We start from the raw sequence: 24,402 nt of genomic DNA on the forward strand, positions 1-24,402 counted from the left end.
TCATCTACTTCTTCAAGACTGCAAGTAATCCCAGAAGAAAATTGTGGATGCCGTCTCAATCTGCAGTTTATTTTATCTCTCTTTGTTCCGAGCTTAATCTCTGTCCTTGTAGAGACCAAGACTCCAGTTTCCCTCACGAAGGAGAGTGTTAGGCCTAAAATTCACTGAATGCTGGGATCAAACCTGGTCAAGACTCTCTATACACGTTGATCCCCCTTTTGAATTTCAGTTTGTGCCAGAAAAAGAGCTCCAGCTTCTTTTTCTGGAAAAATGCTGATCTGGAAAGCATCTGACTGTAGAGGTGATTCTTCATCTCATTAACTGACCAGGGCCCCTTTAAAACTTGGGGAGTTCTATTCAGGTAACAATCTTAGAGGATTGAGTAAGAGGAGTCAGACCCCCTGAAACCTTTCACCACCCAGGATTCTCCTTCTCTGGCCCCCGTATAAGTGCCTCATCTTGACCCCTTGTTACCTGACTACTGTTTTGTGCACGGTCACTTCTTGGCACTCATGAGCCTCCTTTGGTTTAAGCTGCGTGACCTTTTGCTGAGCGGACAGACAACTAGACTTTGCCCCTGCTATGTCTGTGACATTTACCTCTTCTTGATGGCCTTGACTCCAGTAAATCCCATCAGCACTGAACAGTGGGGAGCCCCATCTGTGCCTGCTGTCTGATGCTAGGAATGGCTGGACATCTGCCCATGTTGAGTTTCTGTCAGCACTGGCTTTTGCAGATTGAACTTTCCTCTCTCTGACAGAAGCTTCCAGGAGCATGTGGTGACTCCTGAAGGTCTCCTAGATCAATAGGAGAAGCAAGCTTTTTCTTCCCTTGGGGAGATAGCAAGACAGGTGACTCATCTGCCACAGCTAATTAGCAGAAGGGGTCTGAACATTGGAGAACATACAGACACAAAACCATTGGGATTAACCAGACACCACGGTTTGTTTGTTTGTTTAATGTTTTTCCAGAATGTAACCTATTCATTATGTAGTGTTAGGAGAAGGGGGAAAAAAGGAAGTCGATCAACAGTGGTAGCCGGTCTTAGAAAGTCTTGAAGAGGGTCACCGCAGGGAGGCTTGGGTTGCCCGTGGAAACGTGCAGAAAAAGTAGCATGTCCCAAAGGCACAAAGCAAGCCCGTGTTGGAAGGAGCCGGTCACCAAGCATTAGGCACGGCACATATACTTTAAAGCAAACAGAGTTCTATCCAAGACCCCTTCTCTCCGATGCCACTGTGGATGGACCCTCCAAACCAGGAGCTGCAAACTGGCAGCCAGTATTTTGTGTGACACACACAATTTTAACACTTTCTTTGAATGGGAATGCCTTTTATGGTGTATGTTCTCTGTTCATCCTAAGTCTGACCATCCCTTTAAATCAGGTCTCTTTATATGTTCATAGCACTTTACTACCTGGCCTCTGAAGGCATTTGCATCAGATTGCCCAGGAATATTATCTAGAACACAGGAGATGAGATGTTAATGATGCCCAACTTGGATTCCGGGGTTTAGAGCCCATTGGGGTTCTGGCCTCTGAAGGCATTTGCATCAGATTGCCCAGGAATATTATCTAGAACACAGGAGATGAGATGTTAATGATGCCCAACTTGGATTCCGGGGTTTAGAGCCCATTGGGGATGTCTAAGAGCTTTGGCGGCCAGAGGGTGTAGGGGTACTCGGTGCAGAAAGACACGGCTGACTGCTGCAGACGGGGCTGGGCATCGCCTTTGTCAGAGCCGTATTCCTTGGTAATACCCTCGCACGTTCACAGCTTGCTCATCTGGCTGAGGCACGAGGCATCTAGGAACTTTGCTTCTCCAATTTCCCCATTTTTGCAGGGGAACTTCCAAGAGGGAAATACTAAGGAATTGGCCAAGGTCAACAGACAAGAGTTCAGCCTGGGTGTACTGTACCTGTATTTCCAGAACCAGAATTGAGCTCTCATGGTTCATAATTGGGAACATAGTATTTGCAATTGTGACTGCCCTGGAAAATTCATGATATATGAGAACTAGAGTTATATAGATCTCAGCCAGTGTGCACTGGGGACAAAAAAAAAAAAAAAAAAAAAAAAAAGGAAAGAAGGAGTTAGAATCTCAAGTCCCATCTCGGAGAGGGAAACAAGAACAGTAAAACCTTGGTTTGCTAGCGTAATTCATTCTGGAAACATGCTTGTAATCCAAAGCACTTGTATATCAAAGCAAATCTCCCGATAAGAAATAATAGAAACTTAGACGATTCATTCCACAACCCAAAAATATTCGTATAAAAATGATCACAATGCTGTAATATCATACAAAATAATAAAGAAAATACAAAATATAAAGAAAAAGAAACAAATTCACCTGCACTTACCTTTGAACACCTTTATGTTGGTGTGACGGAGATAAGAGAGAGGAGGGTTATTGCGTAGGAAGACGTTCACTATCGCTAACAGAATCATGGCTATCTATTGGCTCAGTGGAATCTTCTTCTTTTCGTACAACTTTAACAAGGAGCCTATCCAATGACACTTGCTTTGCCTCCTTTTGAGGATTTCAAGGAAATGTGACATTGCATTGAACGATCACCCACAATCCCTCAGCAAGAGAGAGAAGAACCATTGTGATCACTCAGTTGTGATTGTGTGATGTTCAGCATCGCGTGATGCATATGGCAAGACATCGATCATTTATTAAGTTAAAATTTATTAGGAATGTTTGCTGGGTTAAAGGGAAAATGCATTTGTAATTTTGATAGATATTGCTACATTGCCCTTCAGTGATTGTGCAAATATGTATTCCCATCAGCAATGTATAGAATGTCCATTTTCCACACTCGTATCAACATATTGTGTAAATTTTGCTTGTTAGATAATTGAAAAAAAATGGTAACTTGGTGTGGTTTTAATTTGCACTCTGTTTTCTTTGAGTGACGTGAAACATCCTTGCCTTTTTTTTTTTTTTTTTAAAGTAGGCTTCACATAGTGTTGGGCGTGAGCTCATGACCCTGAGATCAAGACCTGAGCTGAGATCAGGAGTCCGATGCTTAACCAACTGAGCCACCCAGGCAACCTAGTCTTTGCATTTTTAAAACTTTTTTTACGTTTTATTTATTTTTGAAAGCAAGAGGGACAGAGCATGAGTGGGGGAGGGGCAGAGAGAGGGACACACAGAATCTGAAGCAGGCTGCAGGCTCTGAGCTGTCAGCACAGAGCCCAACGTGGGGCTTGAACTCACAGACGGTGAGATCATGACCTGAGCCGAAGTCGGACACTTAACCCACTGAGCCACCCAGGTGCCCCAAGAATTTATTTTTAAGTAATCTCTACGTCCAACATGGGGCTCGAACTCACAACCCTGAGATGGAGAATCACATGGTCTACGAACTGAGGCAGCCAGGCGCCCCCAAATCTTATTTCCTTATAACAAATTCTGAGGTCACATCAACGGGAAAGTCTTAACAACTCTGAACTGGTATGAGAATGTGCCTATGTTTTGTGAGCTATCAGGGGCCGTGTGCCAGTTTCTGTCTGAGAACTGAGATAAGATCAGGGGGAGACCGCCTTTAAATGAATGAAGTGACTTTAGTTAACAAAAACCTTTCTTCAAACTAATGGCAACTTGTACCTGAAATAGTTCATTTGTTAGAAAGGTCAACGGAAGGGGTGCCTGGCTGGCTCAGTCAGCAGAGCATGTGACTCTTGATCTCAGGGTCATGAGGTTTGAGCCCTATGTTGGGTGTCGAGATTACATAAATAAATAATTTTTTTTTTTTTTTTAAGTTCAACAGGACACCTGGGTGGCTCAGTCAGTTAAGTGTCCAACTTCGGCTCAGGTCAAGATCTCACAGTTCGTGAGTTCAAGCCCCACGACAGGCTCTGTGGTGACAGCTCAGAGCCTGGAGCCTGCTTCGGATTCTGTGTCTCTCTCTGCCCCTCCCCTGCTCATGCTCTGTCTCTCTCTCTCTCAAAAATAAGTAATAAACATTAAAATATATTTAAAAAACTAAAAAAAGTCAACAGGAAAATATATTACTTAATTACATTTGTCTATTTTCTAAGGAAGTGTATATTATTATTGGAAACAATTTTTTTAATGTTTATTCATTTTTGAAAGAGAGAGAGAGCACAAGCAGGGGTGGTGTGGAGAGAGAGGGGACACAGAATCTGAAGCAGGCTCCAGGCTCCGAGCTGTCAGCACAGAGCCCAACGCGGGGCTTGAACTCATGAACCGTGAGATCATGACCTGAGCTGAAGCTGGACGCTTAACCTACTGAATCACCCAGGCGCCCCAAGTGTGTTTTATTATTTTAATGCATATTACTATAATTATGAATGAGACTTGGAATCACTGTTTCATAAGCCATTTGTATTTATCTTTTACTCTTCTTTTTCTATTTCAGTGTTGATGTTCGTTTATTGGTTTATGTACTTTTTAGCTATTAAAATAAATAAAAGTTGGGGTGCCTGGCTGGCTCAGTCATTAGCGCATGTGACTCTTCATCTCAGGGTCATGAGTTTGAGCCTTTTGTTGCGTGTAGAGATTACATAAATAAATAAAAAAAAATTTTTTTAATAAAAAATTTTTAAAAAGGTCAACAGGGCACCTGGGTGGCTCAGTTAGTGTGTCCAACTTCGACTCAGGTCAAGATCTCAGGGTCTTTGGGTTCGAGCCCCACATCGGGCTCTGTGCTGACAGCTCAGAGCCTGGAGCCTGCTTCAGATTCTGTGTCTCCCTCTCTCTCTATTCCTTCCCCACTGGCACTCTGTCTCTCTCTCAAAAATAAATAATAAGCATTAAAATATATTTTAAAAAATAAAAAAGGTCAACAGGAAAATATATTATCTAATCATATTTGTCGATTTTCTAAGGAAGTGTATATTATTATTTTAATGCATATTACTATAATTATGAATGAGACTTGGAATCACTTGTTCGTAAGTTATTTGCATTTATCTTTTACTCATTTTTTTCTATTTCATTGTTAATGTTCATTTGCTGGTTTATGTGCTTTTTAGGTATTAAAATAAATAAAAGTTGGGGTGCCTGGCTGGTTCAGTACATAGAGCATGTGACCCTTGATCTCAGGGTCGTGAGTTTTTTTTTTTTAATTTTTTTAGTATTTATTTATTTTTGAGACAGAGAAAGACAGAGCATGAGTGGGGGAGGGGCAGAGAGAGAGAGGGAGACACAGAATCCGAAGCAGGCTCCAGGCTCAGAGTTGTCAGCACAGAGCCCGACGCGGGGCTCAAACTTGTCAACTGCGAGATCATGACCTGAGCCGAAGTTGGACGCTCAACCGACAGAGCCACTGAGGCGTCCCTCAGGGTCGTGAGTTTGAGCACCACAATGGGCATAGACATTACCTAAAAATAATAATAAAATTAAAACTTCAGTAAAATTTGTCTGGCATTTATGTACCACAAACAAATAAACAAACATATGAAGTGTTCCTGGGGTTCAATGGGGTAGTTTTCATAGATGTATTATTTAGTGTTAACAAAACTTGTAGCATCTGGCTAATGTAAGGTTAAGTTTCATTTTCCCAAAGACTCTATCTGCTTTGTCTTTTTATAAAACCTAATTCTGACTTTTTGTTCTTGCGACATCTTCTCTCCTGCTCATTAACATTTTTTTTTTTTTTAAGAGAGAAAGAGAGCAAGCAGGAAGGGGACGGAGAGAAAGGGGACACAGAATCTGAAGTAGGCTCTAGGCTCCAAGCAGCCAGCACAGGGCCTGATGTGGGGCTCGAACTCATGAACCGTGAGCTCATGACCTGAGCCGAAGTCGGGCACTCAACCAACTGAGCCACCCAGGCGCCCCTCATTAACATTTTTATGCCATGTATAGTGTATGAGTTCATTATTAATTCTGAATATTGGGTAATTCGATCTTTTCAACATTCCAAAAATAGAGAATTCCTACGTGTCTAGCAATAATTTGTCAGTTAATCTACATGGCTGATAAAGTACTTTATCAACTATTAATTAAGTTTGGCTACTGATTTCTGATGGTTAGAGTAAGCTAACAGCTCTATGTATATCTCTGGGGAAAAGGCACAGCTTTCTTGAGCTCTGATTGGTATAGTTAATGTAGTCTGATTATACCCAAAGTGACTGATCTATGGTCACAAGAGTTTGTGCTGTGATGGCTCTTCTTCTTTTTTTTTTTTTTTTTAATTTTTTTTTAATGTTTATTTATTTTTGAGACAGAGAGAGACAGAGCATGAGCCGGGGAGGGGCAGACAGAGAGGGAGACGCAGAATCCGAAGCAGGCTCCAGGTGCCGAGCTGTCAGCACAGAGTCTGACACGGGGCTCGAACTCATGGAGCGTGAGATCATGACCTGAGCCAAAGTCAGACGCTTACCCGACTGAGCCACCCAGGTGCCCCAGATGGCTCTTCTTGAAATGAACGCCTGACTTTATTTTTATTTTAGTTTATAAAATATACAATGTCTGCCATTGTGCATTTCAGTGGTCACTGCAGGTGTATACAATGTTAAATACAATGTCGAATACAATGTTACCCTCAAGGGTAGCTATAATCAGGCTGAACTGTATACTTCAAATGGGTGAATTATATGGTATGTGAATTACAGCTCAAAGCTGTTACAAAAAAAAAAAAAAAACAACAACAATGAAACAAAACAATGTTATTAAATTCAAACCAGATATTGTTACTTAATCTGGAAAACAAAAACCACAATGTCCTCCTTTAAGTAATTATTAAATCCTAAGATCTTGACTTAGCTAGAGGTGCCCGAATGGTCTCACATAAGTCCACAGCAACATATATCCTTGCACATGAGGACCCTACACAGCTGTACCCTAGGTGATTCCTTTCCTTTAGGTAAGAAGTTTTAATAATTTCTGATTTTTGTAAGAAACCTACTCAATTAAATTAGACAAATTTATACTCAGTCATTAGAAGTTATATTACTTGGTTTGTAATTTTGGGCAAGGAGGCAATATAATTTAGCAATATGTTTAATGTACGTGTGATTTTTTGTTTTATTGGGTTTTTCATTTCCCCCTAATATTTTATTATGAAAATTTCATGCAATTGAAAAAAATCGTTCACACCAGTCTACTCACTACCTGGATTTTGCACATATGTATCCATTTATCCATCCCACTATCCTTTCATTCGCCATCTTGTTTTTGATACATTTCAAAGTCAATTGCAGATATCAGTATATGTTCTCCTGAAGACTTTTTCATGCTTTTAGCTAGAACTTGATATTTCTAGATTTTTTTCTTTTTATGTATACTTTACCCACATTGAAATGCACAAATCTATATCATATATTTGCAGCATTTTAATGAGTGCATACACTTGTGTAACCCAACCCCTGTCAAAGTACAGAACATGACCATTGCCTTAGGGAAAGTTCCCTTCTGCCCCTTTCCAATCATGCTTCACTCCTTCCTTCCCCCCAGAATGTCCACTGTTGTTGTATTTTTGTTTGTTTGTTTGTTTCATTTTGTGTTTTTGTTTTGTTTTTGTTTTTCTAATAATGAAGATAGATCAACAGAATATAGAAAATGAAGACAGCCTGTGGGTATGTTCTGGCCCATGAGCATCATATCCTTCTAGTATATATTTGTATCGGGTCAGACTATGGCTAATACTTCAATGTCACCGTTCACATAGTGGTAAGTGACTTAGAGTGAGGTATTTCCATTTTTCTACTCTTTTTTTTTTATGTTTTTTTTTTTTTTTTGAGAGACAGAGACTGAGACAGAGAGTGAGCAAGGAAGGTACACAGAGATAGAGACAGAATCTGAAGGAGGCTCCAGGCTCCAAGCTCTTAGCACAGAGCCCGATGCAGGGCTTGAACTCACGAGCAGTGAGATCATGACCTGAGCCGAAGTTGGACACCCAGCCGACTGAGCCACCCAGGTGCCCTTCCATTTTTCTACTCTTTAAACAAATTTTTAATGTTTATTTAGTTTTGAGAGAGACAGAGCATGAGCAGGGGAGGGGCAGAGAGAGAGGGAGACCCAGAATCTGAAGCAGGCTCCAGGCTCTGAGCTGTCAGCACGGAGCCCGATGCAGGGCTCGAACTCATGAGCTGTGAGATCATGACCTGAGCCGAAGTTCGAGACTCAACCTACTGAGCCGCCCAGGTGCCCCTTACCTATAAATTTGTATATGCATGCATGATTTTTAATAGTCAAAATCAATTAATGCTTTTTATATTCAATTATTTTGAGAGAGAGCAAGTGGGGTGGGGGGTGTGCATAGAGAGAGAAGGAGAGGGAGAGACTCCCAAGCAGGCTCTGTCAGTGCAGTGTCTGACACAGGGGCTCAAACTCATGACCTGAGCCGAAACCAACAGACGCTTAACCAACCAAGCCACCCAGGTGTCCCTAATTAATGCCTTCTTTTAGCAGAACTCGACAGAATTTTGGTTCTTTTGAGGGCAGTTAAAAGCTTCTCACATGTGCTTTATTTCCAATTAAATGCAATACTCAACCAATACCCAGAAACCCGCACAGCTTGCAGCCCTCTGCCTGGGGAGGCAAAAATCAGTCATTGGATGATCTGGTCTTGAGCCCTCAGTGATGGGGGGGTGGACAGGAGATGGTTTTGCTCAAAGCCAAGCTGCTGAGCCTTTATAGGGGCTATGATAATGGTGATTGGCCCAGCCAAATAGTGGTGTTTGACCCTTCTTGCTTTCTCAGAGGCTGACATTGGGGTCCTAAAGTGAAATCTAGTTAAATACTATTACTTTATTTGGAATGTGAAGTGAAACATGTCTTTGGAATCTAACCATTGAGACATAGGTATCAGAAAGAAGCAGCCAGGGATCCCTGGGTGGCTCAGTCAGTTGAATCTCCAACTCTTGATTTTGGCTCAGGTCATGATCCCAGGGTCATAAGATCGAGTCCCATGTCTGGCTTGGCTCTGAGCATGGATTCTGCTTAAGACTCTCTCTCTCTCTCTCTCTCTCTCTCTCTCTCTCTCTCTCCCTCTGCCCCTCCCTGCCCCTCCTGTGCTCTCTCTCTCTCTCAGAAAAAAACAAACAAAAAACTAGCAAGCTAGATTTCTAAACAAAGATGATCCCAGCCGCAGATATGCACACTTCTCTGCACCCTCTTTTGGGACAACGTACTCTGATATTGACATACATTGCTCACAGCAATAGTCTTTTTAAAAAAAATTTTTTTAAAAGTTATTTTTGAGAAAGAGAGAGACAGAGAGCAAGTGGGGGAGGGAGACACAGAATCCGAGGCAGGCTCCAGGCTCTGAGCTGTCAGCACAGAGCCTGACACAGGGCTTGAACTCTAAGAACAGAGAGATCATGACCTGAGTGAAGTCAGCCACTTAACCTACTGAGCCACCCAGTGGCTACTGAGAGACCCCATGGCAGTGGTCTTAATCTGCTGTTCCCATCCTTTTTAGAAGGAAAGAAATATTACATGGCAGAGCTGAGAGCTTCAAGCTCATTTGGGGATTTTGTCAAGGAGCTCTTCCAAATGTGAATTTTTAAAAAGATTGATTGATTGATTGATTGATTTATAATTTCTGTACCCAACATGGGGCTTAAACTCAAGACACTGAGATCAAGAGTTGCATGCTCTTCTGACCGAGTCAGCCAAGTGCCCATGAATTTCTTGATTATTGACACTTAATCGCTTAATGGCTTTCCCACTCCCCAAAGGTTATGCCAGCTACTCTTATTATTACTAAAAGACCTATCCTTTTAAGCAATTCATTTTCTGAACCATGTATGAGTTGGCGAAGGCTGCCATAACTAAGTATCACAGACCAGGTGGCTTCAACAACAGGTATTTATTTTCTCAGAGTCCCGGAGGCTCATAGCGTGAGGTCAAGGTGTTTGCAGGGTTGATGTCTTCTGAGGTCTCCTTGCTTGGTTTGTAGATGGTCACCTCTTCCCTTGGGTCTTCACACAGTTTTCCCTCAGTGTGTGTCCGTGCCTTATTCTCTTTAGAAGGACACCAGGCAGGGCGCCTGGGTGGCTCTGTCGGTTAAGCGTCCGACTCTCGGTTTCAGCTCAGGTCACGGATCTCACTGAGTCACACCTCCTCCTTTTCTTGGTCATTTGTTCTCTTTCCAGGAGCACCACGCGGAAGCCATAGATGGAATATTTAGCCTGTCCTCTGGACTGAACAGCCTGGACGGGAAACTTTTCTTTCTGGTTCTCATAAGATTCCCCCAACGACCCCACATACAGGATTCCCCAGGACCAACAAGAACCAGGTGGACTCCTGATGCTTAGACGGCGATTCGGCAACGTTTATAAGGAGCTAGACTTGAAGGCAGTCAGCCAAACCTTCTGAGGGCAGGCCTTTCCGAGGCAGACTCAGTGAAAGGCTCTCCCCTTAAGTACATCTTCCTGTTTTCATCTTCAACACGCCTTGGTTGCCTCCCCGACTTACTTTTCCTAAGCCCCATCTGCAGCCCCTGTTAGCTTCTGAGCAATCATGAGGAGGCTGAGGTTGGGTTCACAGCAAGAAGGCAGAGGGCCCTTGTGATGGAGGACACGCTTTTCCAACATGGTATGAGGAAGTTCCAGCACAGATAAGGTCTGTGTGGAAGGAGGTTTGAGAACGAGGCCCTTGTATACATTGTGCAATGCTTCCAAAGGGCAGGGATCGTCCAGCTGCACAGTTTAGATTAATTGTGATAGTGCACAGTTGGTCATTCATTTAGATTAATTGTGATAGTGCACAGTTCAGTTGGCCATTCAATTATAGGCAAGACATACCCCTGCCTGGAGACCCGGGTCTCACCGTATCAATTACATTTCCATTGGCCCAGAAACTCTTAGCCTCACAGAGGACTATTTTTTTCTGCTTTTAGCTGCTGCGTTCCTAGAATCAAAGTCTCTGTGCAAAGCACTGGAGGAACCCTGAGTTTGGGGGGGAGGTTTTCATTTTATATAGTTGGTAATAATGACCATGGCTGGTGTTCTACGGTGTAGAGCAGGTGGGCAAAGGAACCCAGTGTGTGTTGAGGGGGGAGTTGGGGATGTAAGTAGTGTATTTTGGGAGGCCAGGGGATGTTGGGGGCTTAAGATACGTTTTTCACATTTAAGGTTCATACAAATTACTTAGAGATACTATTATTATTTTTAAAAAATTTTTAACGTTTATTTATTTTTGAGAGACAGAGAGAGAGAGAGAGAGAGCGCACAAGCAGGGGAGGAGCAGAGAGAAAAGGAGACACAGAATCCAAAGCAGGCTCCAGGCTCTGAGCTGTCTGCAAAGAGCCCAACCCGGGGCTCGAACTCATGAGCTGTGAGATCATGACCTGAGCCGAAGTCTGACGCTTAACTGAGCGCCCCTCCTGGGGATATTATTTAGAATGCAGATTCTGATTCACAGTTTGGAGAAGAGTCCGGAGACGTCGCTTCGAGTAGCACCCCGTAGCAGCCCCCAGGTCAGCGTGGAGGGTTGGGGTGTCGGGCGGAGCTTAACAGGGGCTCCTGATGGGACCACAGCTAGAGCCAGAGTGCCCTCTGGAAGTGCACTGCCAGAGGCTGGACAGGAAGCACGACCCCGGGGGTCCTGTTCAGCTCGACCGGTCTGATTTCGGCTTCTGTGGTTTCCAACGAGGGGGCTCGTAAACTTCTTGGGGTCGCAGGCCTCTGCGGGAGCGACGAAAGCTCTGCGTCCCCTAACCTCCCCGGCGCACCCGCGCTCGTAACGCTGCTGCAAAGCGCCCTAGGCCCCGCGAGCCGGCCCGCAGCGCCGGGGCAGCCCGGCCGCCTTCCTCCCGGGCCGGGCACCCGCGCCCTGGGCGGTCCTGCGGCTCCGCAGCTGGCGCGGCTCGGCGTCGGGCTCCGGAGCGCGCGCGCGCGCGCGCGGGGCGGGAGGCGTGTCCGGGGGGCGTGTCGGGGGCGGGCCGGGGGGCGTGGCCAAGGCGGGCGCTGGCCGCGCCCCTCGGCCGTGCGAGAGGCCGAGCTTGCTGCATTGCAGCCGCCGCGGCGCCGCTCGGCTCCTCACTCCCAACAATGGCGGCTCCGAGCCCGAGCGGCGGCGGCGGCGGCTCCGGGGGCGGCAGCGGCAGCGGCACCCCGGGCCCCGTGGGGCCCCCGGCGCCGGGCCACCCGGCCGTCAGCAGCATGCAGGGTAAGGAACGCGCCAGCGCCGCGACCCCCGCCCCCCCGGCGCGGCCGTCGGCGTCGTCGCGGCCTGTCCCCCGCGGCCCGCGGACGCCCCCGGACCCGGCCGAGGAAGCCACCGGGGCGGCCCGCGCCCCCGCCCGCCGCGCGCCCGGCCCTGCCCCGGCCCCGCGCGCAGGCCCCGGCCCGCGGCCTCCGCGCACCAACCCCCCCCCCCACCCCGCCCCGCTCGGCCCCCGCCGGGCCCGCGGGAGGCCCACCTGGCCCGGGCCCGCCCCCGCGGCCGCCCCCGCCGCCGCCGCTCACCTGGCGCCGCCCCGCCCGCGTTTCCGGGCCCGCGCCGGGCTGGCCTCCCGCGGGCCGGGCCGCGCCGCGCAGGTAGGCGGCGGCGCTGCGTCCCCGGCGCCCCGGCCTGGCGCCCCCCCCCCCCCCCACCCCCCCTGCGCCCCGCCGCCGCAGCCCTGGGGCCCCGCGCAGGGCCATCTTGGCTCCCCGCGGGGCGCCGCCGGAGCCGGGCCCGCCCGCCGACTGGGCGCCCCCCGCGGGGACCCCCCCCCCCCCCGCGCCTGCAAACTTTCCCGGGGGGCGGGGGGGGGAGGGGAAGGGGAAGGGGGGGAGGGGGAGGGACGGGGGTGGGGTGGGGGAGGGGCTGCTCCGGCCTGTGCCACCTGTAAGGTTAGTAGTTCGGACGGCCGTCGGGCCCGGGGTGACCGCGTTGGCGTGGCACAGGCTGGAAATATCCGTAAATACGCGAGAGCCCTGGATTCGGTTTCAGTGGGGGAGACGCAGGAGACAGAAAGGCAGGGGGTCCCGGTGGCACTGGGTCGTGTCTGGACGTCCGAGGCCGCCGCCTCCTTAATGAATTAATGCTTCTCCCCCGCTGGGAAGGCGAATTCCAATCCGCGTGGCTCCTGACCGAGGGGGTGTTGTGAAAACACCAGCCCCCCCCACCCCCACCCCTCCCCAGCCCATCAGGGGCCATTCCCTGAAGTTTTCGGGGGGGGATTTCGGGGGAGTCCTGTTATTTTTAAAACCGGGAATCTCAGCGACCTCTTGGACGACTTCAGCTAACCGCTTATGTTACAATATCAGCAGAATGGGTCGCGATACCCTCGGCGGTCAGTGTCACCATGGTGACATTTTTACTCTCTGATTAGAACCTTCCCGACAGGGCTCCTTGCTGTGTCTTGAGCCGCGTGCCCGGGTCTGTCTCAACCGCCTTGGGGTCTTCGTGTCGATGAGAGGGTGCGTGATTCAGGAAAGCAGAGACAGGATGCCCTCAAGTTTTCCCTCCCGGCTGGTTGCGCTCCCTGGGAGATCATTTCAGTACACGTAAAGAATGGTGATGTACAGACGGGATGATGTCAGAGCTCCGAGGACACTTTCTGTGCAGGCCCTCATGATTAATTCAGACCGAAGTAGTTGTTGGCCGCTGCTGTGTTGCACAGCCCAATGTGTATATGTGTGTATGCAGACGACGTAAGAGATGGGTTTTCTGACAAGGACCGCTCTCCAGTCCAGTCGTTGCTGGAAATGAGGCGGAAAAACGACAGTTTAGGATTGTATGGCTTTTGCAAAATGGGTGACTTCTAAAGCTTATAAAAATAGTGCGTGTGTGTGTGTGTGTGTGTGTGGTGGGGAGTTTATTTTGGTGGGGGTAGGGATGCTGATAGTTTGAAAAAGCTGTATACATTTATTATTAATTATTATTATTTTGGTTAAAAAATGTTGAGCTTCCCAGTGCTGGGCATAGACTCTAGTGCTGGGCATGCAGCAGAGAGTTAGTTGGGCATTCTCCTCCCTCCTGATGAGACGGGGCAGGAAAGACAGTCCGCAGGTACATAAGAAAACTTACTCATGGAGAAGAGTGTTAGGAAGGTAAGAAGCGGGGTTTTGCGATGGAAGATAAGAGGAGTGTGTGGTGTGCTTCGATAAGAGGGGTGGAGAAGACCTGTCTGGAAAGATGAGTGTCGTGCTCCGGGCAGAGGGGACACTGTGTGTGTGTCAAGCTTCCGGAATGGGGAGGAGCTTGCGGTGGTGCCCTTGTGGTTGGGCAATATTCTGAGGCTCTCCATTCTTCTCCGCCACCTCTGTGTTCTGATGTCTAGTAACCTTTCCAACAAGCGGAACCTAGTTTTAAAAGGGAGAAGGCGGACATAGACTTCTCTTTGGATTATTGATGAATTTTCTTTTACCAGCACCATGTCTAGCCTTGATTGGCTGAGGAACCTGCTAGTTATAAGTGTCTTGTTCTTGAACCTTTTTTTGCTGACTCAGAACGAAGAGAAGCACCTGAAAGTCGCCGGATGTTGTCTAGTGCAATCCAGGTTATAATCCATGAGCTTAAAGAGCAGTTGAGGACCTTTTTTGTTTACTTTGTATGCTTAGAGCCCAACCTTTCATGCTTCCTCTGCTAGAGACCTTTGGTTTTAGATCGGGCTTCAGACCCTTAGAAGATGTTTGGTATATACCACCCCCTTCCTCCAATCTGTTTCTACTTGCTGCCCTGTAAAACATTGCCTTCCTGGGACGTGTTAATGACCCTCCTCTTTCAAACAGCTAGTTGCAGGACTTATGGAACACATTTCATCTAACAGACACGTGAGGTCCTTCTGTGTGATAAGCTCTGTGCTGGGCACTGGATAACCCTGTACACTGTTTTCATGGCTTGACATTTGTGACCCAAGAGTGTGGTCCACATTGGGAAGTATTGTTTTCCTAATGCCATAACATTTAAGAGCTCTGGAGTCCTGGATTTGAATCCCCTTGTCAGGATTTAAGATTTTTGTGACCTAGGGCAAGATACTCAACCTCTCTAACCCTCAGGTTTTCAGTTGGAAAGTAGGAATAATGCTCACTTCACAGGTTCTTGGTGAATGCATGTAGGGCATGGGTCTGACATAGTAAGGATGTGATACATGTCAGCCATCATCGTTGTTTTAATGTTTTTTTTTTCTTTAATGTTTATTTGGGGGGGGGGGGAGGGAGGGAGACACAGAATCTAAAGCAGACTCCAGGCTCCGAGCTGTCAGCACAGAGCCCGACGCGGGGCTCGAACTCACGAACCGTGAGATCATGACCTGAGCCGAAGCCGGACACTTGACCCACTGAGCCACCCAGGCGCCTCCCTCCATCATCATTGTTAATAGCAACAATGCGTTGTTTGTAATATGGTGTCATTAATAGTCTCTTTCACTATTAGTAGACGAGTCCCTAACCCCTCATGATCAACTACACATTTTCTTTAGCTTCATTATTACTGGGTCCCACCCTTCTCACTAATCTGCTGATCTCTGCTTTTCATTATTGAGCCTCTCCTTTAAGAATATCCCTGATGGGTCTTTATTCTACCTGGATTCAGGAAACTGCTCAGTCCTCTGCAGGCGCTGTGACTTGGGGCATTTGCTCACCTTTTCTGAACTCTGAGTGTCTCATCTGCTAAAATAGGAATAATACCCACATGGCCGGGCTGTTGTGAGGGTCACGTTATTAGAGTAATGCACACGGAAATGTTTGGAAAATTATAAACTATCAGAAAAAAGGATTATTATTAGACATGGTTATGTACCTCCTTGAGTTACTATTCGCTTAAAATGTATAGATTTGAAAGCTCTCATAAACACAAGAAGTTTATTCTAGAAGACTTAAAGCAGGGGAATATATAAAACTTCCTTAAACTTTACTCTGGTAGTTTAAATGTGGTTAGAATAGTTAGAACCTGCAATTGATTCTGAAGGATCAGTTCTGGAGGCATTTGTAAAGTACTTGTTACAGGAAATAGTCCTAAAGTATACATTGTAGTATACAAAGTATACAAGGTATACATTGTATACAAAGTTTACAAAGTATACATTGTATACAATGTAAAGTATACACTGTAGGTACCTCTCATAATGAGCTGTTCTAGGCAGGCAGTTTTTCCTTTTTTCTTCTTGGGTCTTAAATGCAGATGTGTAACAAAACTTATGGACCAGTCCAGTCCTTACCTACTTAGCTTCACCTGAACAGTTAATAAATATCAATTTTTAAAAAATGTTTATTATTTTTGAGGGGGGGGGGGCAGAGAATCCCAAGCAGCCTCTACGCTGCCAGTGCAGAGCCTGACACGAGGCTCAGTCCTACGGCTGTGAGGTCGTGACCCGAACCGAAATCAAGAGTCAGATGCTTAACTGACTGAGCCACCAGGGCACCCATATAAATAAATACCATTTTAAATGAAAAGATGATAGCTTGATTGTTCTTAAACACACACAAAATAATGTACGGCCTGGCAGCTATGATTAATAATGCCATATTGCATATTTGAGAGCTGCTAACAGCAAATCTTAAAAGTTCTCATCACAAGAATAAAAGTTGTTTGTGTATGCGATGGATGTTAACAAGACTTACTATGGTGACCATTTTTGGAGATATACACGTATCGACTCATTAAGCTGTACACCTGAAACTAATGTAATGTCAGCTATACCTCAATAAAAAAAAATGCAAAAATAAACACACAAAACTTTCAAGTGTAATGACGCATATCTGTTAAGAAAAAAAATGAAGATTTAAAATCAATGCACTTTTTTTTTCTCCCAGTAATATTGAAATACATAAAAGATGTGGGAAACACCCTGTCTGTGATTATATTTGACTATTTGTTTTACCAGTTAGTCTGTGGTTTTCAAGAACTACGGGGAGATTCCTTTATCTGGATTTTAAAGAACTGAACTGTGCAGACAGTGGATATAGTTCCAAACCCTAGAATTTCTTGCCTTTTCTTCCCAGTGTGCTGAGTACTATTTCTCTACCATTTATTTGACATAACCTAAAACAAGCACAGCTTAGCAAATTGGTCCCCCCGCAAAGCACACTGCATTTCTGTGTTCTCTTGAAAATCAAGCAATCCTGATCTTCAAAGACAAAAAGTAGAAAAACCATGCTTTCAGCACACTTTCTCACCTTTCACTGTCACGTGCTTTCTAGTGAATGTGTCCTGAAACTTGTTTTGAGATGGGATATTAGCTAACACTGTGTTTTGAGTCCTGTTGTCTTCTTTCCGAAATGTCTCTGTTTTCCTTCCGCTTTGTTTACCTAATCAGAGAGGCTGGATGGATTTGGGCGCATAGAGTTTCCCCGATTTCTAGGGGTCAGGAGATCACAGCTCCTTCATACGTAATCCAGGTCAGTCTCCTCTGCGACCTCCATGTCTCAGAGGTAGAGATACGGCCCAAATTACACAACCTGGGAAACTGTAATTCAGGTTTAAACTTAAGAAGGGAAACTGATAGTTAACACAGGTCTTTTCCATGGTCTCTACCTAATTTGATGCTCACCAGCACCCTCGAAGGGGGAGGTGGGCACAGTCCCCTTTTGTAGATTAGGGAACTGACCACTTCAGGTAATTCGCCCCAGTGGAGGCAGGTTTTAACCCAGCCTTTCTTCTTCCTGGTCAATAACACAGTTTCACACAGGTTCTCTGAGCTCTAAGTCATTTCAGCCATCAGGTCTGAGGGAAGAATGTTTGCCAGCAGAGATGCAGATTCAGGAATAGAAAGGGGAGATTATTTTAAGTTGCAGTCAGGGGGTGGGAGCTCTAAGCCGCCAGCCATGTTTGGGTTGTTTCTGGAGCCTTGTCCTTCCTGATGCTCCTTTTTATGTCACAGTTCTAAACTTGCTGGAGGGTCGACAGCAGCATTTTGAATTAGGGGGCGTTTTTCTTTCTTTTTCTTTTTAAAAAATTTTTTTTAAAATTTATTTTTGAGAGAGACACAGAGTGAGTGGGAGAGGGGCAGAGAGAGGGAGAGAGAGGGAGACACAACCCGAAGCAGGCTCCAGGCTCTGAGCTGTCAGCACAGAGCCCCACATGGGGCTCGAACCCACGAACCATGAGATCATAACCTGAGCTGAAGTCGGATGCTTAACCGACTGAGCCACCCAGGTGCCCTAAAAAAAATTTTTTTTTAATGTTTACTTTTGAGAGAGAGAGAGAGACAGACAGACAGAGTGCAAGCAGGGGAGGGTCAGAGAGAGGGAGACACAGAATCCGAAGCAGGCTCCAGGCTCTGAGCTGTCGGCACAGAGCCCTATGTGGGGCTCGAACCCACGAACTGTGAGATCATGACTTGAGCCGAAGTCAGACACTTAACCCACTGAGCCACCCAGGCGCCCCTGGAACATTTTAATTACGCATTGGCCCGGGGGGGCAGTATAGGTTTGAAAGGTAGTGGAACTCTTTCAACACTACACATGCCATGGCAAAGGAACCCAGTTAGCAAAAGAGTTCATAATTGATGTCAGCATCCTGACTACATCTGTCATCTGGGGCAAATTACTGTCTCTGCTTTGTTTCTACCCTTATCCCCCCAGCTCCAGAAGAGGAGACACAGCCTTCATGTGTCTCCTCACACTCCTGGCCAAGTTGAGAAGTAACGTGTACTTCTAGAAATGATTCGAGGGCCAGGAGTGACAAGATCTGACTAATTTGGGGCTACACAGTCAAAGGGAGCATCGGTTAGTAGTTAACGCAAGATGGGCCCCTGGAAAGACGATGCCGTTGCTACAGCTGGATTCCTGAACAGCACATCATTCTGCACGACGTGGAAAGATGATCGAGGTGGACACCACAGCAGCTTTTTCAGGGCCTACCTTGCTTCCGCTTACCAAAGATCGCTCCGACAAAATTTTTAAAAGGGGGGAAACCAGAAAGGCATTGCCAGACATATTTGGTATTGCGTTCGTTGTCTGACTTTGCTGAAAAAACTAAGTGACACTAAGCGGCTCCCCCTGATGGATGCCGGTATCCCTGAGATCTGGGTTGGGATCCTGCCAGGAAACTATCCCTCTTCGTGGACACCAGGACACCAGGCTGTGTCTAGGAAGGGCTGTGGCAGAATGTAGAGCCCGGGGTGGGGATCCCCGTGCTGTCTGGAGTCCCTCCCTGTTTCCTCCCTTAGGGTGACAGGAAGTAAAAGGAGGGGGACTGGTTTTGTGTAGGCGGAGCTGGTCCCGGTGGGGAAGGTGCCACAGCCATTGCTCACCTGAGGGAGGGACCAGGAGTAATTACTGTGGTCGTAATAACCTCTAGTCCAGGCGCAGTGCTGGACATTTAGATGTGCTAATCATCACACAGCACTTTTGGGTAGTACTCTTGTGTTCTACAGATGAGACAATGGAGGCTCACGGAGGTTCCATACTTGCCGCAGTCACAGTCATAAATTGCCCCGCCCAGGTACACTGGGGCTTCAGTGAACAGGTTGGAGATGATAATATAGCCTTTAGTTACATAGCCAAAGAGTCAATGGGGTAGTTTATTGGCCACAGGCAGAAAAAAGAAATGGCTTAGGAGCACTGACAAGATCCCGAGTTAAAAACAACTTTGGAGAGGATTTGATCGGTATTTTTAAAAATTGTTTATTTATTTTTGAGAGAGAAAGAACATGAGCGGGAGAGGGGCAGAGAGAGAGGGAGAGAGAGAGAGACAGAATCTGAGGCAGGCTCCAAGCTGTCAGTACAGAGCCCCACGCGGGGCTCGAACCCACAAACCATGAGATCCTGACCTGAGCTGAAGTCAGCTGAGCTCTGCAGGCACCCCGGATTTGATCAGTACTTATGAAATCACGAATGGTTCTGGATGATGCAGGCAAGCTGGAATTAGTGAATTAGGGCGGCTCCCCTTTTCAGTTAGTGAATGGTGAAGCAAGGAGAGGCAGGAAGCAGCACAGCAGGAAGCAAATCTTGCGGAAACCACTCTTGAGCACAACGAAAACACAAATTTTGGACAAGCTGAGATCAAGCCTTAGATGTTAGAGCCCTAATGATGTACTCTGAATAACTCCGCAGTTGGGGCCACATGCCACAATTTTGAGGTTGATTTTGGAAGGCAGCACACACGAGGCTCTTCCTGCTCCTGTTGGAAGCAAGACTGGGTAGCTTGCTCTGTGGGCATGACCCAGTAAGGGGGTTCTGATTTCCTTCCTTCCTCCCACCCTGCCTCCCTCCCTCCCTCCCTCCCTCCCTCCCTTCCTTCCTTCCTTCCCTTTCCCCCCACCCCTCTCTCTCTCTTTCTAAGTTTATGTATTTTGAGAGACACAGAGAGTGGGAGAGTCCCCAGCAGGTTCCGCACTGTCAACGCAGACCCCATCCAGGGCTCGAACTCACAAAACCATGAGGTCATGACCAGAGCTGAAATCAAGAGCCAGACGCCCAGCCGACCGGGCCACCCAGACGCGCCAGGCTCTGATTTTCTTTACACTAGTGTGGAGGTATACTGCGGCCCATAGTCCGTTTTCAGCAGTACCAGACTCGGGTGTGAGGGAGCTGGAAGGAACTGCCGGGGGAGCTGGAAACCACCGATGCCCCTGTCCCACACCCTCGCTGGGTTATACCATCAACCCATAGAAGGGGACCCGGGATAATGCAAAGCCCCACGGGGCCGTTTCACAGGCATAGCAGGTGTCGACACACTGTTCCCAAATTCTAAGATAAGATTACCTGATTACTATTCTTGTTTGTTTTTAATTTTTAAAAATTTATTTATTTTTTAAATTTACATCCAAGTTAGCATATAGTGCTGATTTCACAGTGATTTCAGGGGTAGATTCCTTGGTGCCCCTCCCCCATTTAGCCCATCCCCCCTCCCACAACCCCTCCAGGAACCCTCTGTTCTTCATATTTAAGAGTCTCTTATGTTTTGTCCCCCTCCCTGTTTTTTTTTTTTTTTTTTTTTTTTAATGTTTATTCATCTTTGAGAGACAGAGCATGAGCAGGGGAGGAGCAGAGAGAGAGAGGGAGACACAGAATCCAAAGCAGGCTCCAGGCTCCGAGCTGTCAGCACAGAGCCTGACTCGGGGCTCGAACCCACGAATCGCGAGATCATGACCTGAGCCAAAGCTGGATGCTCAACTGACTGGGTCACTGAGGCTCCCCTCCTCCCTATTTTTCTATTAATTTTGCTTTCCTTCCTTTATGTTCATCTGTCTTGTATCTTAAAGTCCTCATATGAGTGAAGTCATATTTGTCTCTCTCTGACTAATTTCACTTAGCATAATATCCTCTAGTTCCATCCAGGTAGTTGCAAATGGCAAGATTTCATTCTTTTTGATTGCTGAGTAATACTCCATCGTGTGTATGTACATATATGTATATATATATATATATATATATATATATATATATATATATATACACACACACACCACACATCTTTATCCATTCATCCATCGGTGGACATTTGGGCTCTTTCCATACTTTGGCTGTTGTCGATAGTGCTGCTAGAAACATGGGGGTGCAAATGTCCCTTCGAAACAGCACACTTGTATCCCGTGGATAAAAGCCTAGTAGTGCAATTGCCGGGTTGTAGGGTAGTTCTATTTTTAGTTTTTTGAGGAACCTCCATACTGTTTTCCAGAGTGGACGTACCAGCTTGCATTCCCACCAACAATGCAAAAGAGATCCTTTTTCTCTGCATCCTCGCCAACATCTGTTGTTGCCTGAACTGTTAATGTTAGCCATTCTGACAGGTGTGAGGTGCTATCTCATTGTGGTTTTGATTCGTATTTAGATGTCTTCTTTGGAGAAGTGTCTGTTCATGTCTTTTGCCCATTTCCTCATTGGATTATTTGTTTTTTTGGGGTGTTGAGTTTGATCAGTTCTTTATAGATTTTGGATACTAACCCTTTATCTGATATGTCATTTGCAGATATCTTCTCCCATTCTGTCGGTTGCCTTTTAGTTTTGCTGATAGTTTCCTTCGCTGTGCAGAAGCTTTTTATTTTGATGAGGTTCCAATAGCTCATTTTTGCTTTGGTTAATTTTTTTTAATGTTTATTTTTAACAGAGAGACAGAGTGTGAGCCACCGAAAGGCAGAGGGAGGGAGGGAGGGAGGGAGGGAGGGAGGGGGAGAGAGAGAGAGAGAGAGAGAGAGAGAGAATTAAGTAGGCTCCAGAGCCCGATGTAGGGCTCGAACTTATGAACTGCAAGATCATGACCTGAACCGAAGTGGGATGCTTAACTGACTGGACCACTCAGACACCCCCCTCATTATTATTCTTAATTTTATAGTTAAAGGAGGAAACAGAGGTTCAGGTGAAATGACTTGACTTTCACAGTTGGAACTAGGACCCTGGATTAACATTTTTTGTTTCGTGTTCTACTTTCTCAAATACTCTCTGCCTTTTGTTTTTGTATACACTTGCTCACCTCCTAAATGGCCTTCTAAACTAATGCAGACAAGCTCACTTTGTCTGGCAGATACCATAATGGTAGGTTTCCAGTCCTGGCCAGTGCAGGGCTCTCACGATTGGGGTAAGAGCGTGAGGTTGAGGAGGAGTGTGGGAAAGAGGGCGGCCCAGTGAGAAAGGGGAGGAGAAAGCCCCACAGAGCTCCAACACATTGTCATATGTATACATCTTCCTAACACATTGTCATATGTATACATCTGGGTATTTAGTCTTGGTTGGGGGGGCGGGCAGAGGAGGGTTAAGATTTAATGCAAATAAACTTACCTGGGACCAGATAAAATGAAAAGATTCAAAGTGGAGGATCATGTAAAATTTAGTCCCAGCCTACAGATACCAGGATAAAAAAGTGGGAGGAGGCCCCTGAGATTTTCACAATTACCTGGTTACCAGCAACAGATTGAACTGGTACCTCGTGCTCCTGGAGTCGTAGTACATGAAGCGAGTGCGTGGAAAGACAGAATTGAGATACGGGTGACCTCAAAAATTGAACATTTGTGAATGAATAGTGATGGACTAATTATAGCCTAGCCACAAACTGGCTTTTTATAAAGCTGAGAATATTGGAAGTTTTCCTCATCATTTCTTTCCTCCAACCTTTCTGTTCTCAGACGAGGTTGCTGGTGGTCCCCTTGGCCCCTCCCTGCCCTTTGAGTTTAATGAGCTAGGGGAGCTCTAGAAAGATTTAGCTAATAGCCTTTTGTCTGGTTTAATTGATAGGATTAAGTGGGATTCCAAGGTGAGCCATTATGTTTGAGTTAGTTTAACCCTCCTTGCCTGTGAACTCCGCGTCTGGTAGCAAGCCTTTTTTAATTTTATTTTTAAAAATTTTTATTTTTGAGAGAGAGGGAGACAGAGAATCTGAAGCACACCCGCACTGTCCGCACAAAGCCCAACACGGGGCTCGAACTCATGAACTGTGAGATCATGACCTGAGCTGAACCTCAGCTCAACCCACTGAGCCACCCGCAAGTCTTTTCTGAGGGAGAAATAATGCAGAGATGGACAGATCTGTTCACCTGGTCGCTGTATCCGTAACTAGATAAAAAGAACAAGTCTGTACTTAGGTGGTGAGCATTTCAGCCTCCTCCCTTTTTATCTACCTGCGTTGATTCCTGTATCTAAGGTGTATTTAACCTCCCATGTGGTTAGAGCAGTAATTGGTGACATTGTAACATTATCAGTTACATATGCATTTAAGCATTTTTTTTTCTGTTTCTTAAAATTACCCTGTAACTTATTTTTAGCAGTTGTGCAAACAGCCCCAACTCCTTTTTCTTGTATCTTTCACGTTTATTTTTCTTGCTCCTTTCTCCATTCATATTGTTATTTTGTTTTCCTCTCCTGCTTCCCTTTAATTTTGCTAACTAGTAGCGAACACTAACTATATTTAGAGCTGAAAAGAGAAGAGTGACTATTGCCTTCAACTTGTTTCAGTCTTTCATCAGTTTCCCCTCCAGCTGTCAGGTGGATTTTGCCTTCAGCTCAGCGGGGAGAGCTGGAGACCCGCCTTCTGAACTGAGGCTGGGGTTCCTCTGTGCTCTCTATGCCACTGCTGCTAACAGAGAACCAGTTTCCTCTCCTTCCGACCTGTGTTCACCTCATTGGGCCCGTGGGAGAGTGGCTGGGCTGGCTTTTAGTTGCTTAGGCTTACAAGGGCCACGGATCTCTGACTTTTTTCTTTCTGAAGTCTGTTCCTGCCACACATCTGCTGGGGCCGCAAGTCGAACTTGAGGGGTAGCTGCCTCCAGGTTTGCCCTGGGTCCTCCAGCCCGGAGCTCCCCGGTGCCCACTCCCCCTGTGTTGGCATTTGTGTGGTTAGCCAGTAAGCAGTGGGTTACTCTTGGGCAAAGTAGCTACGTTGGGATTTTTCCGGTATTGTACCTGATAGGTGATATCTTTATCTTAGAATCCTAAGCATTCTGATAATTGGATGGGAGAGAGTACTTAAACACATCCTTCTTTTAGTCCTGGCTCTTTTCCTAGAAGTTTTGGTTGAATTCCCATAAATACAGAATGAGTAGTGATACTCATTCTGAATTTCCCATGTTGTTTCTGAAGGCATTAATAAATGCACTCATAGGTGGACTATTGAGAAAATCAGG

At 46.3% G+C, this 24,402-nt stretch overlaps 1 protein-coding gene across 1 annotated transcript in view; it reads left to right on the forward strand.

The window, feature by feature from the left end:
- The first annotated feature begins 11,965 nt into the window (after nucleotides 1-11,965).
- Nucleotides 11,966-24,402, forward strand: part of MAP2K4 (mitogen-activated protein kinase kinase 4) — a 139,172-nt gene continuing 126,735 nt past the window's right edge. Inside the window, exon 1 of the mRNA XM_042917526.1 lies at nucleotides 11,966-12,083. Within this exon, the coding sequence (XP_042773460.1) occupies nucleotides 11,966-12,083 (118 nt within the window). The remainder of the gene's footprint in view (nucleotides 12,084-24,402) is intronic.

The sequence above is a fragment of the Panthera leo genome, chromosome E1 (genome assembly GCF_018350215.1).
Source record: "Panthera leo isolate Ple1 chromosome E1, P.leo_Ple1_pat1.1, whole genome shotgun sequence".
NCBI lineage: Eukaryota > Metazoa > Chordata > Mammalia > Carnivora > Felidae > Panthera > Panthera leo.